This window comes from Eleutherodactylus coqui, chromosome 2 (genome assembly GCF_035609145.1).
Source record: "Eleutherodactylus coqui strain aEleCoq1 chromosome 2, aEleCoq1.hap1, whole genome shotgun sequence".
NCBI lineage: Eukaryota > Metazoa > Chordata > Amphibia > Anura > Eleutherodactylidae > Eleutherodactylus > Eleutherodactylus coqui.
In genome coordinates this window covers 212,130,395-212,149,748 of record NC_089838.1, presented here as the reverse complement: position 1 = coordinate 212,149,748, position 19,354 = coordinate 212,130,395, and the positions used below count along the sequence as shown (strand labels likewise).

The window sequence follows — 19,354 nt, the reverse complement described above, 5'->3', positions numbered from 1 at the left end:
AATCAGAGCATAGATCATTAGTTTAAAAGAAAAAAGTCCAGAAACCACTTTAAGCTTTGTTGAACTCTTTTTGATGCTATTTGTTTTACACCTACTAATGTAAGCCTAAAACGAGAACTAATCCCTAACCCTCCACGGCAGGCAAAAAACAATCCACACTTTGCCCGGGGAACATACACTCCGGCACCGTTGGCAGCCAAAGTGCAGCAATGAGCACCCCACAGCTGCTCACCACTGCTGACATGTGCTGACTGCAGCCTCTCACCTTCCTGCATGTTGGTGAAGGTAATGGAAATGGCGCCAGGGACAGTCACTGCAGGGCGGGTACAAGGCAGCGGAGGCGCTGACCTACAGCGCTGCTGGGAACCCAGTGCTGCCTACAGTCACAGCATGCCCAGGAGCAGCAGCTGTGAGACCGAGGAAGAGCTGCCAGGGACAGTCACAGTGGGGCCGCTACAATGCACCAGAGGTGATAGCAGGAGCTGTGAGCCGGAGTATGGGGCGCCAGGAAGAGTCACAGCGGGGCTGCTGGGATGCTGGCTACAGTCACATCGGGGGCAGAAGCAGGACCTGTCAGCCGGAGGAAGGGGAGAATGCCCTGCAGCCAATCATGAACAGGGGGTGTCAACCCCCTGTCAAACACACTGTATCTTGGCTCCACCAGTACTTCTGGTGGCGTCAAGATACAATAATACTGGAGCCACCTCCCCCGTAATCTGCTTACATGCTGCAGTTGCTATTGATTGTGATTTAATCCGCTAGGATCTGAGTTTTTTCTGCTACTGTTCGTTAGCATAGAAGCCTGGCTGTTAGTGATCAGCCAAGCAACCGCCTTAAAAAGATGTAAGTATAGGTTTAAACCCCGTTGGTGACGCCAGTAAAAAAAAAAAGCCCATTTGTTGTCGCTAAGGGTTAAAAAGGAGGCCTCGTGGCCTGATATCAAACTCGCCAGTGTGAAGGTGCCTAAGAGCATGACCAATGAAGAACAACAATCAAAGCTTTTCACAGAACTACATGATGTAGTTGCGGACTTTGCGTCACCTTGTGGATTGGCATACTCCATGCTTCCCTGTCTTTGACCGCTTCCTTCAGATTTTCCACAGTCATGTTCGTGTCATCCTTGATTGTGTCTAGACAGCGTCTTCGTCGGCGTCCTTCTGGACCCACTGACTGTGCCGAGCATTAATGTTGTTGGCTCGTATGACATGACCAAAGTATGAAAGCCGTTGTTGGTGCTTCTGCTTTCCAGTGATACTTTTGGCCTGACACGGTCTAGGATCGCCCTATTTGTGACCATCTCTGTCCATGGTATGTGCAGCATACGCCGCCAGCACCATAGCTCAGAGGCCTCCATCCTTCTGTCCACTTTCTTGGGTGTCCAGCTCTCGCATATGTAGTTATTGGGGAAATGATTGCATGGATTATTCGGGTCTTTGTTGTAATGCTGATGACTTTGCTCTTCCATATCGTCATTATTCCTTGCACTGCACTACGGCCAAGGCTGATTCTTCGTTTGATTGCTGCGGTCGATCTTGGATCCAAGGAAAGTGAAATCTTGGACTGATTGAATTTCTTCATTGTGGATTGTTATGCATGATACAACATTGCTTACTGCTGTTAGCAGCTTGTTTTCCTAATATTGAGATACAGTCCATGTGTTCGCTTTCTTCTATGACTCTCCGAATTAAGTATTCAAGGTCATTTTCTGCAAGTAGAGTTGTGTCGTCAGCATATCGAAGATTGTTTGTTTGTTTCTTCCACCAATTTTCACTCCCATTGGGGGTTCATCCAGATTGCATTGCCTTATGATCATCTCGGCATAGAAGTTAAATAGGCCTCGGGCTTGAACATAATCACATATACACAATATTAAAAACATTGAAAAGGCTGTTGCCTGTATAAGCTAAGCTTATGGGCTGAAAGTTGATGACCCACTGAGTCCGGGGAGGTGAGTGTTCTACTTACCTACCCTCTTATTCCCCCGGTCTTGGCGCTGAAAGCTGCGGGGCAGTGCATTGAGCGGCGCTGCTAAGTAGTCCGCCCATTATAAAATTAGCACTTCAGCGGTGATACCGGGTCACAATAAGGGAGGTAAGTATAAAACGTACATCCCCGGACTCAGCAGGTCACCTACCTTCAGCCCATAAGCTTAGCTTATAGAGCTAAAAGTAAGTGACACCCTTTAAAGGGGTTGTCCCGCGCCGAAACGGGTTTTTTTTTTTTCAACCCCCCCCCCCCCCCCCCCGTTCGGCGCGAGACAACCCCGATGCAGGGAAGTAAAGAAAGTTTACCGGAGCGCTTACCTTAATCCCCGCGCTCCGGTGACTTCAATACTTACCGCTGAAGATGGCCGCCGGGATCCTCTGTCTTCGTGGACCGCAGCTCTTCTGTGCGGTCCACTGCCGATTCCAGCCTCCTGATTGGCTGGAATCGGCACGTGACGGGGCGGAGCTACATGGAGCCGCTCTCTGGCACGAGCGGCTCCATAGAAGACTGCTGAAGACCCGGACTGCGCAAGCGCGGCTAATTTGGCCATCGGAGGCCAAAAATTAGTCGGCACCATGGAGACGAGGACGCTAGCAACGGAGCAGGTAAGTAAAAAACTTTTTATAACTTCTGTATGGCTCATAATTAATGCACAATGTATATTACAAAGTGCATTATTATGGCCATACAGAAGTGTATAGACCCACTTGCTGCCTCGGGACAACCCCTTTAAGATGGTGTCAAAAAGACACATACAAACCATTACCAGTAGAGGGCACTGCAGTACGTGACCTGTACCACACTACCTTCCCCCAAAAAGATGCATACAAGCCAGACCCATAAATAGATATGCATATAACAAATAAACTTGTCTGGCGACCCCTAGGGGACGCTCTAATATCTCCACCAGGCACAATAATCCGTATAGGAATGAATAGCCTGTAAAACGTGCTAAATGCAGAACAGCAAAATCACAGCTACATCATAAATGAATCAAAAGAGAGAACACGGCAGGATCCCAAATAGTATGGCAATCTAAAACTTAGGATAGGTTGGATAACGAGGTCGGTCAAGGAGGGGGTAGAGGCTTTTTTTCTATTGTCAGCGCAATATTCGCTAGTTATGTTTTCAGGTGAGTTAATGTTGGAGCACGGGGAAGCTTACAAATGGCACACTGCCTGGAATGTGGTCTGAAGTAGTCTGAGTTTACTGCCCATAAGCACTAATATTTATAACTCGCACAAAGACCTTCCAACCAAAGTGAAAGTAAATAGTAATGGGTGGTAAGAGTGGATGACGCACCATGACTCCTCTCTGGGCAGAATCCATCGGTATGGTGACCTTCAGAAGATGCCTCTTCCTGGCACAATTAGATTTTTCATGGATCTACCTAAAACTCAATTGGTTAAGGCTCTGTGTAATTAAAATAGAGGTTAATTATTCTGATCTATGTTTTACATGTATACAGCACACATAATAAAATCTTACCTACTCCCACACTGTCATCACTACTCTGTATGATTGATCATCAGTGTGATTGTTCTGGCACATGTAGCTCCATTATTGTGGACGGCACCTCGCTCCTTACACACGTGCTGCATTATTTTTACTGCCACGTAAAAGATGTGATCAGCTGACAACCACACAAACCTTTGATTTGTTAGGTGATCAGTGGTACATTCACATCCACGGACGTTTCCTTCCCTTTTTTTTATTTTTTAACCTCCCCCATACATGTATAGCAGGTGTTGATGTACACAGCGGCGGCAAGAACTAAGCCTACTCAATCCGTGTCTGTTGACTGCTGTTTTTGACAGCTGACGTCCGGCTGAGGTCACAGATCTTGTGTAGAGCACTTTTCTATAGAAGTCAATGAGTCCAAACGTTTGTGGCTATGTACATGAAACTGCTGTAAGCAATTTTTCTAAATGTTCTTAAAGGGGTATTCACAAGACAGACTTTTTATCAGTTATCCACAGGATAGTTAATACAGGTCTAATTAACCCGGATCGTGTCCCTCTGTAATCCTCACTGCACACATCCACTCCCCTTTCCCCCAGCAGTGGGGAGAAGCTAAGTAGGAGCAGCGTCCGAGCATCACAGTGCCGCTTCATTCGTTTTCTGTGGGACGGACAGAAATAAATGAGTACTTGAAGTACGCTATCCCTGGCAGACTTATTGAACTAAATGGAGCTGCAGCGCACATACTCAAGGCCCCCTCCATTCGTTTGGGGCCCCCACTCCTGGGTCTCAGTGATAAGGCCCCCATTAATCTAGTTATCCCCTATTCTGTGGATGGTGATAATTTGCTTTTACAAGACAACACTATTAAGGCAAACCTATACGTGTGGATTGCATATACAGTGATTCCTTGGGTTAGGAGTGCCTCGGCTTACAAGCTTTTTGACTTGAGAGCAGGCTCTCCCGAATTTTTGCTCTGATTTAAGAACAAAAACTTGGGTTAAGAGCCTTGCTCTCAATGGGGCCGCTGCTGCTGCTGCTGGTCTCCTTGAAAGCAATGGCCTGCCGGCAACCCTTGCAGTGATTTTCAGGGAAGGGCTTTAAGTATAAGCCCTTTCCTGAAAAATCTTACCTAGCTGTAGGAAAAAATATATACTTTTTTTGCAGAAACATCGCTACCGCTTGCGGTGTTGTTTTTTTTGGGTTTTTTTTTTATCGCAGAGAGGGAATACCGCAAATTTTTCTTTTTCTTGCAGCATTGTATGAGTGAAAACATCACAAATGTGAAGGAAACCATTAAAAATCATTGGTTTCATAATGCTGCATTTTTACTCCCACTCACATTGCGCAATTTTATCGCCCGTGTAAAAACCACCCTCAGGATTCTTTTACATGGAGCAAGTAATAGCTGAGACGACTGAGCGAGCGAACAAGTTGTCCTTTTACAAGCGCCAATAATCATTTGAACAGTTTCGGGATTTTTTCTTTTCCGCGTAGCTGTCGGTCCGTGGGGGGCTCTGGGAATGGGTTGCAAATGCCTGAGCGACAATTTTTCTCTCTGCATAAAACGGACAAACGGTAAGCGAACAAATTCTCGGTCAATTGTTGGCTGTTTGCATTGAAGGATCATTGTTCTTTTGTCCTGATTCAGTGGTTATTCGAACGATGATCGTTCGTTGTAAGAAGGCCCTACGGCCATGTTTAGACTTGCTGCGTGTGCGATAATTCTTTGTTACAGAGTAAAAGGTGAAGCAGTGATGTGATGTTGGCGCGGCGGCAGGGAGTATAATGTCCCTTTTATTGCCCGTTCTATCACATGGTTGAGGGGTATTGTGGTATGTGCAGTGTAGACGGTTCTGCTGGTTCCTGCAGCACAGACACTATATTTGGGATGTATATTCGGCAGGTAGTACAGGTGATCCCTGGTAGTGATGACAGGCTGCAGTTGGGTGCACTTCAGGAGCCGCACCCTTGTTGCTGTTTGCATTGGGGACGCTGCCTGTACAACCGCCTCACCTTCTGCTTGTTTGTGGTCAGGACTCGTCTCTAATGTTTCTGTGTAAGCTGGATTTTTGGCAAGATTACAAAACATTTTGCTGATGGAAACATTTCAGCGGCTGCAGGAATTCTCCAACAAGCTGCACATTCACCACGTGAAAAGAACAGTCAACTCCCGACCTCCCAGGACACATGACTTGTGCGCCGCGTCCAGAAATGAGTCATTCGCCAGGAACTCTGCTGGAAAGTGGAGGCTCATTCACACGGGCGTATTGTCACTGCATATTAGGCACATATATTTCCCATGTGTAACACGCGGTGAATGGAGGCAATGAAGGTCTATGGACTTCTTCCCTTCACACCTGCGTTGGAGCTGCGAGGGGACATCTGTATAAAACGTTGGAAAAATAAATCGCAGCTTCCTCTATTTCTCTGCGTTTCATATGGAGCCTCTGAAGGGCTGCGTATTGAAACGCTCCTTCGCAATCCATGCGAATGGACAGCGTTTAATACGGAGTCCCGCTCTTCACAGAGCAGGTGATTTGATTTTAAAAAAAGCCACACTGCGCATGTTCGTGACGCCATTATCCTGGGCTGCGCTAAGTACAACACTGCGAGACTCGCAGCATTGTACTCCTACGCCCGTGTGAATGAGCCCTAAGGGTTCTTACACGCGAACATACATATATATGCAGTGTATTTTTTACGTTAGTGATACACGGTGAATAGTGCCATTTAATTTAAATAGGTTCAATCACAGCCGCCTATTTTTTCATTTGACCGAAAGCTGCGGCATGTCCTATCTTGGTGCATATTATGCACTGAAATTGCCATTAAAATCAATGGGCGTAAATATGTGGGAAACCTACGTATTTGCTGCGTATTTATGCAAAAAATTAATGGGATTTTGTGGGGGTTTTTTTTTCTTCCTTTATATGGATGTAAAAAGACACCCTGTAAATACGCTGCACATTCATGGGCCGAAATATGCATACGCCCGTGTGAATGCCCCCTAACACACAGTCAGGAAACAGTATTATTGGATGAGCTGCATATTTCTCATGTACGTCTTCACCCCAGCAGCGACTGTAAACCGCGCACACATACAGTGGGGAATAGCTGCACAATTTTGCCTGTAATACCTGCAAAATCGTGCGTTGGTTCACCATTGCCTGAGCTTTTATCTTGTGGCTGCCACTACATTATGTAGGGCTGTCATCTTTTAAAAAATGTAATATTTGTCTGAGTTCTTCCCTTTCTGCTCATGTACCTCCGATGGGTGCTGTGGAGTATGTTTGCCGTATGTTTACCTCCGATGGGGGCAGTGCTGTGGAGTATGTTTGCCGTATGTAAATAAAGATGATTGGGAACAATCGGGTGACGATCTCTTGTCCCCAGTGAGCAGGACGAAAGTGGTTATTGTCAAGGCATTGATAGTTCAGATTGTTGTATGTAGAAGGCCGTAAATTCTAAAGTTATCCCTCTCCTGTGGATGGGGTATAACCTTATGGGAGTCTGACCTCTGGGATCCCCACCAGCCCTGACAGCATGGGTCCCAAAGGTCACGGCATGAATGGAGCGGAGGTTGTGCATCCTTGCCCCCACTCCATTCATTGAATTTTCGGCACAGTAATTGAAATGAACGGAGCCATGTTGCGCTTGTGGGACTGCTGCTTCATTCATGTGGGGACCTCAAGGACCCATGTCCTTCATAACTTGGTACAGTCCTTTTAAGGCTAATCTCACAAGGGCCAGTGCGATATTGGCCTTTCAGAAGGACCCCAGCTGCCATGACACCTGTACGGCTTCCTGCAACCTTACGCAGGGGCTGGAGTGCAGGGTGGGGTAGAGCTAGCCTGTTGCTCATGAATGTCTAGGGCTATAAGAAGTCCTCTATGCATGTACTCCTACTACTAAACGACCAGTTTCTCCTAAATATACTGCACAGATCCACACTGTAATCCGTGTGACTACCTTGTGCTGCCCTTAGAGAGAGGGGTGCAAAAAGATGGTGACTGTTTAAAGAATTACTGTAAAAATACATTTATTTCCATTTACTTTGCAATGAAGTGAGTACTTGGAAGTCCTGCTCTTAGGGTGCCATGCAAAAAAGGGCCCTTTTACACACAATTATCCCTCAAAAGATGGCTTTTGAGCGATAATCATTGTGTGTAAATGTGCCCATCTTTCCCTTTTCTGCCAAACAATGATTTTATGGTCAGCATAAAATCCATCGCTCAGCAGAAGAGCTGATAGCAGGGACTCTGTGGGAGCGCTGATAACATTGTCTCAGCTGTCAGCCCCATGGCAGAACAAAGGGAATGTAGTCAAAGAACAGACCACCCACTGTTCTCTGAATATAGCTCCAGGCAGCTCACACGCATTAATAAGCTACTAATTGGCATTAGTACCAATTGGTAGTTTATGCAAAATGATTGCTCAAAATCCATCTTTTGAGCGATCATCTGTGTGTGTAAAAGGGCCTTTGGGCTTTTCATTCTGTTTGCCCTAGTATTTGCATAAGACAAGAAATGAAATTGTAAACCCCTTTTGGACAGGGACTCCTGGGTGATTTGTGATCTCTTTAAAAAAAAAATCAAAAAACACACACACACACAAAAATTCATTGTAGAAACACACTTCTATATTTTCCCTTAGTCTGTCTACTCGACACAGATGATCATTCATCAGCTGGGCCAGTTCATCACCGTAACGTGCTTCTCCCATCTTGGCTCGTCTAACCGGTGTAGCAGAACTGTAATACCAGATACACCCTAGAGCTACGGAAAACCTCCTCAGATCCTGTTCGTAATCTTAGCAGCTGGTTTGTAGAACGTTTTGCCAGGTCTCCCTGTAATCATGATACGTCTCTTCACTTGGCCTGTTACTTTAACGCAGTCTGCTTATATTCCAGGGTAAAGAAGTGATTGCTCCAGTGCCCCAGAAGGAGGTGGTCCAAGAACCTTCACGAGAAAATGGACTGTTCCTGGATGATGACGAGCAGGATTTGTTTGCAGGTATACATAATAGATTTTGTAGGAATAAAACACTAAAGAACAGATTTATGAAAACGGCTTCTATCAAGCCTGGTAGAAGCCTGTCCGGTCAGATCGCAGTTGCTAGGCAGCCGGGGGCCTTCTGAAAGGCCCTAGGGCTGTCTATGCAGAGCGCCTATCAAGTCGTGCGCTTGATGGGCACTCTGCATAGGCAGCCCTGGGGCCTTTCAGGAGGTCCCCGGCTGCCTAGCAACCACACAGCGTCCCGCGATCTCATCGTGGGACGCTGCATGGGCCCCCTGAACGTCGGGTGCAGGCTGTTTCTTACAGCGGGCACCCGGTGGCAGCAGTTCCGACGAGCCGCGCCGCTCGTCAGAGCTGTTAACACTTTAAGTACCGCTGTCAGAGCGGTATTTAAAGTATTTAACAGTTCCGACGAGCCGCGCGGCTCGTCGGAACTGCTGCCGCCGGATGCCCGCTGTAAGAACAGCCGGCACCCGACGTTGTATGGAGTGGGATCCACCCGCGATCCCGCTCCATACAAGCATTTGTTCGACTTGCGAACAAATCGACTTGCGAACAGGCTCCTGGAACGGAACCTGTTCGCAAGTCGGGGACCATCTGTAGTTACCGGTGCAAACGGCTGCCTTTATTACACCAGAAACTGCAGAAATACCAACATTTTATCATGAGAGCAGCTTGTGGTGCAGTGAAGAGATCCTCTGCATGTACAAAGCTGTGCTGACCAATATTTAGTGGCTTCACAAATTGGTAGTGGATAGACATTTCCAGTATTACAATCCTGATACATCTCCATTTACACATGTAAATTCAATTGAAGCCGCAGTGTGCTGTAATTGGAAAAGTTGCCCTACAAACTTTTAGATTTAACAACTTTAAAAACAGAAACGATTATCTATTTAATAAAAATGACCAGTTATAATCAACAATAAACAAGTTCGTTTTGAGCTTTTAGGCCTCCCTCATACAGGCGCTTGCAGTAAATGCAGCGTTTTTCAACGCTACACTTACTGCGATTTTGGCCGCCTGCAGACAGGCGGAAATTCCGCGGCATTTCCGCCAGTGGAAGCTGCCATAGGATTGCGTTAGTAAACGCAATCCTAGGCAGACGGCCGCGCGACATCTCGCGCGGCAAACAAATCGCGGCATGCTCTATTTCTGTGCGGGGCTCGCTGGCAGACGGCACATCAAACAGCCCGAGCCGTGGAAGGAGGTAAGTACACGCTGCTCTCTGTAGGGGGTCGGGTCCCGCTGCGAGAATTCTCGCAACCGGATCCGACCCGGCCTTCTGCAGGTGGCCTTAAGCAGCGCTGGCACGTGTTATGCCAGTATTTTGGCAGCGTTTTCAGCACTGCTGATAACGCAGCCAAGGAAGCTGAAAAATAACTAAATAAAACACTCATCTAATAGGCGCCATCCGCCGTCCTTGCAGGCTTCCAGGCACTTGTCTGTGCCTGCAGAGCATCTCCTGCTGGTAACGGGGTTTCAAGACTACGCCTTTAGAAAGAGATTGCTCTGATTGGCTGAGCCGCGAGCCATTCATTGATTGAATGGCTGTGATTGGTGCATCCAGCGCTGGCTGTGATTGACGCTGGATTAGCCACTCAAAGCAATCTCTTGCTAGAGGTGAGGTCTTCAAACCCCGTCACTAGCAAAAGATTCTCTGACAAGTGCCCGGAGCCCCGGACAGCAGCGCCAGGGACCCGACAGCGTCAGAATCAGTGATACAAACTTTTTTTTTTTTTTGGTAGTGTAGCTAGCCCTGTATTTAGCGCTGAGCAAAATGCAGCACAAAGTTATTCCTGCGACGCAGGGCTGAAAACGGCCAAACATAGGACATGCATCGCTGTCAAAGCGCAGCGTTGAAGAAGCTGCCTTTTGACACTTGTGTGAACAGCTCCATTGAAATGAATGCCTTGTACAGCATTTAGCGCAGTGCTGAAAGGCAGTGCTAAATGCTGTAAAAAATGTGTGAGGGAGGCCTTCTACTGGGATGCTAGTACAGTTTGTAAGAAAATGTAGAAATGGTAGCATTGTTTGATACATTTACTTCAAGGCCCATTCACATGTATAACCTATCACTAAATTTTTGCTATTTAAATCTAGAAGTCTAGAAAAATTTAGTATTTTAATTACTGATTGTAGATTTTTTTTTTCTCTTCTGTGGCATTTGCCATCTTGCCTGAGCTTCTGTTAAAGGGGTATTCTAGGCATTCACTATTGATTACCTATCTTCAGGCTAGATCATCAATAGTTGATTTGTGGGGATCCCCACTGATTGCCTGACTCTCGGTCAGTGTAGCGGAGCCAAACATTCACATTGGTGGTCAGAGCCAGAAGTGTAATAGAAAGGCTTCATTATCATTGATTTCAGTGGGAGCTATGCCTTTTTATTACACTTTCGGCTCTAACCAATGTGGGCGTCCAGCTCTGTTTCACTGACAGAGTCACATGATCGTCAGGAGTCCATTGTTAGAGATCCCAGTCGATCAACTATTGATGACCTGTGTCTTCAATAGTGAATGCCTGGAATACCCCTTTAACAGCATTTAGAGAGCTGCTTATAGCAGAACTCATGGGCCATTCACACCATACACAGGACCTGACTGACTTCTATGGAAAACTGTTCTAGACATGGTCTGTGATTTGTACAGAAAGTTCGCCTGGTAGAGCGCACAAAGCAGTGATTTATGTTGCCCATAGGCAAGGGTTTTTTATTTTTTTTTTTTTAAATAAATCTGGATGGTATCTCACACTAACTTATATGGGTGTTCCATCAACCTCTGCTGTTGTGAAGGTATGGTCTGGATAAGCTGTGGGATTTCATCTGTCTGATCCTTCTTGGTTTCGTTATTTCTATGTGCATAATTAGAGGGATTCGGAGCTGATGCCTCAGTGATTATCCTGGACTGTAGTGCATGCTGCTTCCCAAGCAAATTGTTGAGTAAAGCAACCATTACTAAATCCCAAAGCACAAAAGACACCATGTAATAGATAATGCTGTATTTTTCGCTTTATAAGATGCACCGCACCCCCCCCCACCGCCCCTCTTATAAAGCGAACGTGCTGAAATTCATTGCGCCACCCTTTGACCGAGAGTTTAAATGCGCACTAAATTTCGGTCCTGCATACAAACATGCAATCGGGCAAACAAATGTGCGATCAGTTACCAGTTTGCTCTCCTCCCCACTGACGCCGATATGTGCTGTTGACTGGTGGTGAGCGCCGGCGGGAATTGCTGCACCTCCCCCCCCACCCCCCCTTCCTCCACCAATCTGCTTTTTCCCTTCCGAAACAAGCGCCACTGTGACACAGAGCTATGGTATTTTAGAGCTCTGCAGCGCCTGCTGGTCCGTCGCCCGGTACTACCCCCTGCACTGTCCCTGGTGAGTTTAAAATATTTTTTCCCTATTTTCCCCCTCTAAAACGGGGGTGCGTCTTATAAAGAGAAAAGTACTGTAACTCATTTGGTAACCATTTTTTTTTCTGTTCTGTCAATATTCTGATATTATATTTTTGTCTGCAGAATCCACTGTCAAGCTTTCAGTGGACAGTTCACGAAACAATCAGAAAGAGGAGGCCCCTCTTAGTACCCCTGCACTTATTGCAGCCGCTTCAGCTACCTCCAAGCCAAAAACTTATGAAGAAGTAAGTTGCACGAGATTCAGGTGCCTTTTTCTCAGTAATAACGGACTGTTTCTTTTATATCTCACATATTTGTTTTTCATTTTATAGTATATAACTATCTCTGGCACTAAAATGACACTAAAGCTTTTCTCAGCAGCCTTTACTGCAACGTTGCAGTATATATTAATAGCACTATCGCTGCACTGCCATTATACAGATTGGACTGTCACTATGTCAGTCCAGTCCTACCAATATGACAGAGCACTGAAATAAACTTCCTCTCTCAAAAAGTGGTAAAGCCATCGCACAAACTAGATGCTGTGTTTAGCACTGGGGCTCAGGGTCATCCTGTGTGGGTGTGCGAGTGGCTGGTAACAACATCCCATCCTTAGTGGATCCTGGTAATATCAGATAAGGGCATATGTACGTGTACAGAATCCATGTCAGAAAAATCCAAAGCAGGGTTCATGGCAAATTTGCATGTTTTAACCATAATTTTTTGCTGCAGTATTCCAATTTTATGCAGAATCCGTAAAAAAAAAAAAATCTATCTGACCAAGTTGGGTAGAGTCAAGGAGGAGAGGAGGTATTAAGGTATTTCTAGTGTGCCTAATAGTCAGAAAATGGGTTTTGATGCCACAGCAAGCGCTCTGGAGACAGGACTTCACTCAAGTGCTCTTCTCTCTGTCCATTTAGAATTTTATGTACCACTTCGCTTGCTTTTCATATGAAAGTTTTGGTTGTGTAAAATCTTTCATTAAAACCAAAGACCATTAAATTAATTCATTAACCCCTTCCCGCTATAGGGCGAACAGTTACGTCCTGCAGGGTTGGGGTATGTATTAAGGGAGATTGCGGGATGACCTCCCTTCATACAGCGCGGGTGCCAGCTGTTTATTACAGCCAACACCCGACGGCAATAGCTCCACTCAACCACGTGGCTGAGCGGAGCTATTAACTATTTAAATGCTGCTGTCAATTCTGAGAGCGGCATTTAAATCCATCCTGCAAAAAAGCCCTAATACAGCTATGTCGATGGATAAAGGAGTTGCAATTTTCTAAAAAGGAGGAAAAAACGAAAAAGGGGGGTGCATTCTGTCTCTTCTAAAGATAGAATTCTGGTTAAATACTTGTGACACCTACAGAGACCTCTTTGATAAATGTGCAGAGATGTGGCAGGAAAGCAAGGTGCCTTTTTATTAGCCCAATCTATTAAAAATCAGTTTGGAAATAAAAAAAAAATGATTGGATTCAAAGTGAAGTCTGAGCACAACATTTAAATCGTTCTTTATACCCTGTTGTAGTCCTCAAGCCTTCAATAAAGAGTTAATTCAAGTGAAACCTTATTTGGAGACTATTGATTTCTGCAGTTAGCTGGGGATCAGGCAAGGCCACCACATGGCCCAATTACAGAAGATGCGACTTTAAAAGCTATCAAGGGATTTAAAGATAATAAAGCCCCTGGAGACTAAGGTCTCACTGCTGAAATCTATTACAAAAAATACTCCAGTGTTTTGAAATCCTAACTTTGTAGAATATACAATATAAGGAGATATTCAGACAAAAGACAGTGACAAAATCTTTTAGGCAAGCCATTATTTTAGTGCAGGGAAAAATAAATCCTCGGACCAAAGTGCATACCGCCCAATATCGCTTCCTAATGTTAGAAAATGTCATGTAAACTCTTGGCAGACTAGTTGGAGTTATCAAGACCCGTCAATAAATATCAATTTGAGTTTATTTCCTCTCACCCCTAAGGAGCAGAGCTCATTCTACAGTACAAGGATATTTCGGTTTTGGATGAACTGGGCTATTTCTACTTCGAACGACTGTACAGATGGGTTTTTCTTTAGCTTGATCCTAGAATTAACTGTTTGGCTGAAAAATTTGTATTTTAGAATTGTGACGGAGTTTTCTTTTCTCTATTTTCATTTTTTCCTCCCCCCTTTTAAAAAATCGTAACTCCCTTATTTCTCCATCGACGTCGCTGTATGAGGGCTTGTTTTTTGCGGGACAAGTTGTATTTTTCAATGGTAATATTTAATGTAACCATATAATGTACTGAAAAACATTTAAAAAATTCTAAGTGGAGAGAAATGGGGAAAAAAAATGAAATTCCGCCATCTTTCTGTACATCTTGTTTTTACGGCGCACAAACTGCAGCAAAAATGACATAACTTTGTTATATGGGTCAGTCGATTCCTACGATACCAAACCTGTATTTTTAATTTTATTTTTTTGCTGTGCTACTTGTGGTTTTTTTTTTTGTTTTTTTTTTTGTGCTGCTATCTTCTGCGCACAACACCTTTTTTTATTTATTTTTTTAATTTTTTTTTTTTTTTTTTTTTTTTTTATTCTTCCGTCAATAGAGTTGTGCTAATTTTTTGTGGGACGTACTGTAGTTGGCGTTGGTACCATTTTGGAATACAAACGCCTTTTTTGATCACTTTCTTGCATTTATTTCTTGGAAACAGGGTAAGCAAAAAACACATTTGTCGGGTTTTTTTTGGTAAAAAATGCGTTACTTTGATAGGACTTTTACGGACGCAGCAATACCAAATATGTATTTCTGCCTTATTTAGATTTTTATTATAAATACGGCACAAGGTTTTTCTTTTAATAGCTAAATGTTATGCTTTGATCGCTCCTGCAGTATGATGTAATGCCACAGCATTACATCATACTGCAATCTGATAGGCAGTCTATCAAGCCACCCCACGTGGATGGCGTGATAGGCATGCTGCAATGATGGCCCTGGGGCCTTTCAAAAGGCCCCTGGCTGCCATGACGCACTCGCAGCTCCCTGCGATCTCCTAGTCGGGGGGCTGTATGGGACCACCGAACATCGTTCAGGGGATTTAAATGCCGCTGTCAGAATTGATAGCGGCATTTAAAAGATTAAAAGCCCTGATGAGCCGCGCAGCTTGTCGGGGCTGTTGCTGCCTTTAAGAAATGGCTGACACTTGCAATGTATGAAGGGAGATCACCCTGCAATCTCCCTCCATACACGTCCTGCAGCAGCAGGACATAAAAACACTACAGGGCCGTCACTAAGAGGTTAAGATCTCTGAATAACATATTGACTGCCACACTGGAAAAAAAATGACTTTAGGCCATGGTGTTTTATTACAAAGATAGAATTGGATCCTATCTAATTTATTTTTTGTTCGTGAGTTATATGTGACTCATGGGGCTCCCATTGTAAATAGACATGTGAGTTTTATATGCATCATGGGGCCCCCGTATCAAAACTAGCATGAGTTGAATACAACTCGCATGGCAGTTAATGTGTTAAATAAAACCTGGTCGTCCTCTACATGTAGCAAAAAATTTAAAGGTAAAGTTAAGGGTATTATTCTAAGATAATAGCTTATCTCTACACACAAAAACGTGGCCAAGTGTCTAATTTGGCATCAGACTGCTGAGATTTCCACTGATAACGAGAACAGAGGAGTCCCATGTTCCTCAGTATGAATGGAGCGGTGGTTGAGCAAAAGATGGCTGAACTCTACTTCTCTTTGGGTCCGCTCAATACAGCAGTCGGCAGTCTTTAGCAGAGTCATGGAGATGAATGGAGCGGTAGTTTGTATGTTCGATTGCCACTGTATTAAAGGGGTTGTCCCGCGGCAGCAAGTGGGTCTATACACTTCTGCATGGCCATAATAATGCACTTTGTAATGTACATTGTGCATTAATTATGAGCCATGCAGAAGTTATAAAAAGTTTTATACTTACCTGTTCCGTTGCTGGCGTCCTCGTCTCCATGGTGCCGACTAATTTTCGCCCTCCGATGGCCAAATTAGCCGCGCTTGCGCAGTCCGGGTCTTCTGCAGTCTTCTATGGGGCTCCGTGTAGCTCCGTGTAGCTCCGCCCCGTCACGTGCCGATTCCAGCCAATCAGGAGGCTGGAATCGGCAGTGGACCGCACAGAAGAGCTGCGGTCCACGGAGGAAGAGGCCATCTTCAGCGGTGAGTAGAGAAGTCACCGGAGCGCGGGGATTCAGGTAAGCGCTCCGGTGAGCTTTCTTTACCTCCCTGCATCGGGGTTGTCTCGCGCCGAACGGGGGGGGGGGTTGAAAAAAAAAAAAACCCGTTTCGGCGCGGGACAACCCCTTTAATTTTGGGGAACACGGAACGCTCATTCTTGCAATCAGAGGTTGTCCCATGGTTGCATCTCCAATGATCAGACACTTATCCTCTGTCCTCTATATTCATCAGAACTACTTTTGCATATAGTATGGGATAAGGTCAGACATGCAGTTGATTTAACCCCTTGAGTGGCAGGTTTCCTACCACCCTGTCGTGCCCACCAGGGCAGGTTTTTTAAAATGGTCTAATCATTGAATTTCAACTAGTTTTGCAGTTGCGTCTCAAGAGCCATAACTTTTTCATTTTTCCATTGACACAGCCATATAAGGGCTTGTTTTTTGCGGGACAAGTTGTGATTTTTTAAACAGGGGGGAGGAAAAAAAGAAATGGGGAAAAAAGAAAAAAGGGGCCATGTCATTAAGGGGTTAAATAATGTATTAACTTCCTTCTCTGGGTCATTACGACGCATGGATACCACATGTGTGATTGTATTTTTGATTTTTTACAAAGTAAAGGGAGAGAAGTGTTTTTTTTAATTTTTTTAATAATTTTTTTACTTTTTTTATTTTTTTATTTTTTTTTTGTCCCTTTAGCGGACTTCCACAGGGACCCATCAGGACCCCTGATCACATTCCGGGGGTCCGATGGTGACAGCCCTTTACATGCTGCAGTGACAACCCTTTACATGCTGCAGTCACATAGACTGCAGCATGTAAAGGGTTAACACAGCAGAGATCGGAGGTTTTCTCTGATCTCTGCTGTAAGAGCAGGTACCTAGCTGTCCTCTGACAGCTAACAACCAGCTCTCCCTGCCACAGAGACCATCGGCTTGCTTCTGACAAGCCGATGGTCTCTATGGCAACCTGTAAACAAAGCAGGACATTGCCGACATGTCGGCAATATCTTCTGCTGGTTTTTCAAAGCCCTTGCACTGCTCTCTGTGGGTCTGTGCAGGCAGAGCACACTGTCACAGCTTGTGGCATTGTGCTCTGCAGCTCCCATAGTGATACATAGCCCGGAAATCTTCCGGGCTATGTTGCTATGAGCAGTGGAGCTCGTCCCCGGAACTTTTCCGGGCGTGCCACTCAAGGGGTTAAAGGGATCTTCCGATAATACTCCACCTTGTGTGATCTCGCACCTTTCTAAAATGTATAAGGTTTCAGACAATTTCTATTGATGACATATCCTCAGGGTAGGTCACAAATGGTTGGTCGACTGGGGTCCACCACTTGGGACCCTGACGAAATAGCTGTTCTGGCAACTGTTACCAGTAGCAAAACGCACAGGGTACGGAGCAGAAGCATTTCTCTCTAACTCAGTGTAGTGGCAAATGCTGGTAATAAAGTACAATCAAATAAGATTTGAGAAATCGCCAGTAACGTAGTGAAATCGTCATGAGATTTTCACATTTCTTGCAAATTAAATAAAGTTTCACCTGTTGCAATGAGAAGGGTGAAATCTGCTGCAACACTCACTGTAGATGTTCATGTTCGCTCTGCAACGGCTTTTATACGCTGCGTGTGAACACAGCCGAAGGCCATTTGTTAGATCAACCCTAACTTTAGGGGGGAAAAAAATGTTGAAAATTTAATTTTGATAGCTTAGCAGAAAAATACTCTCAGAACTATATTAATTTAAACGTTTGATTGTTTTGGGTTCAGTTACGACTTTCAATCCTCTACAATAAAGCTCATAGTTTCTAATGAAAAGAGAGATGCTTTGCAGACTATGGCCATGGCACTGTATTCTTACTGTTGTTTTCTTTGCGTTTAGTTAGAAGAGGAGGAGCAGGAGGATCAGTTTGAACTGAATATCAGAATCACAGATCCAGAGAAGATTGGTGAGCACTCCTGTGTTTTCTGCCCCAGTAGACTGACTAATTACATTCTATGTAGCCTGTGATTAGAAAAGAATTTCTGGGGATATAGAAGGACTGGCTGCATGCAGTAGACATACAAGCACATACTCTTGCTGGTTTTATCACATGAATTTCCGTTCTTGTTGGTCAATATTACTGCTTTGCAAAACAAACGTAAAAAATACTTAGGCTGCCTGTCCACGGGCGTATATTCATTGCCTTCCCCGCGGCGATAACCCGGCCGCAGGGAACGCAGTGAAAGCTTTCCATTAGTCCTGCTCCCGAGCGGCGGACCTCCGCCGCGGGATACCACAAAGCCCATGGACAGGCAGCCCTACACTTTCAAGTGCCCTCTTAGAATAAGCTGCGTGTGTCTATATGAGGAATTGCCGTGTTACTGACTAATATATGCCTTGTGTGTGCGACATTTTTCATTTGATTTCGCTTTTGCAGGCTGTATCTCTAATTTTTCAGTTTATCTGATCTCATGTGCTATGTCTCCATACACCGCACATATGGGAGAGCAGGATCTCTTCTCTGTATATCTCTAGCATACCCTCATAAGTATTAGCACCATTGAGGACATTATAGAGAAGTACTAAGCAGTCTAGTTGTGATTTCAGTAGCTGTGAGACAGTATATCGCCTACACACAGATGTGTTCTTGCAGCTTCTTGTGTCTGTCTCTGTCTCCGTCTCCCTTGAGCACCTCTTTCTTCTTCCACCTCCATAGACTTCTAAGGGCAACATGAGACAGTAGCAAGCAAAGCTTGACCCCCCCCCCCCCCCCTGCACTCCCTATACTCCATCTCAGTGTCTCCATTATTAGATGTACATTACTATGATTTCAGATGACAGAAAGTTAAAGGAAGTAACACATTTAGTGGCCAACACTTTAGAGTGTTTTTTTTTTTGTTTGTTTGTTTTTTTATAGCACAAAAGCATCATATTAGATTGTGATTTGCACTTTTTCTAGCTATCACATTGGCTAGCTTGTGTTTGATCAAAATGTTCTTACTATTTAATTATTTTGGCTTCTGAAATTGTGCTGGGACATTTTAAAGTGGTGTTTCATCTTTTTAAGGGTTTTCAGCAAGGTTGGTGATGGTGAACATGTATGCAGCAGTCCACACATAAATTTATCATGGGTTGATAATCGCGGTGATCTAGCATAATGCTACAGTGTAGCAGAGGTCAATCCTAAGAGACTACTTGGCTTTTGGCCAGTTGTCTTAATGCAAATGTGTGTTGGAAAAAAATTGGTTTAATTTTGTTTACTTTTCTCCTGTATTGTATGAGTAACCAACAATGCAGTCCTTA

At 44.6% G+C, this 19,354-nt stretch overlaps 1 protein-coding gene across 1 annotated transcript in view; it reads left to right on the top strand.

Annotated features, from left to right (window-relative positions):
- The window catches only part of SNX1 (sorting nexin 1), a 48,274-nt gene that overhangs the window by 3,192 nt on the left and 25,728 nt on the right, over positions 1-19,354 (top strand). The window contains exons 2-4 of the mRNA XM_066592435.1: positions 8,360-8,462; positions 11,989-12,110; positions 17,951-18,017. Of these exons, the coding sequence (XP_066448532.1) occupies positions 8,360-8,462; positions 11,989-12,110; positions 17,951-18,017 (292 nt within the window). The remainder of the gene's footprint in view (positions 1-8,359; positions 8,463-11,988; positions 12,111-17,950; positions 18,018-19,354) is intronic.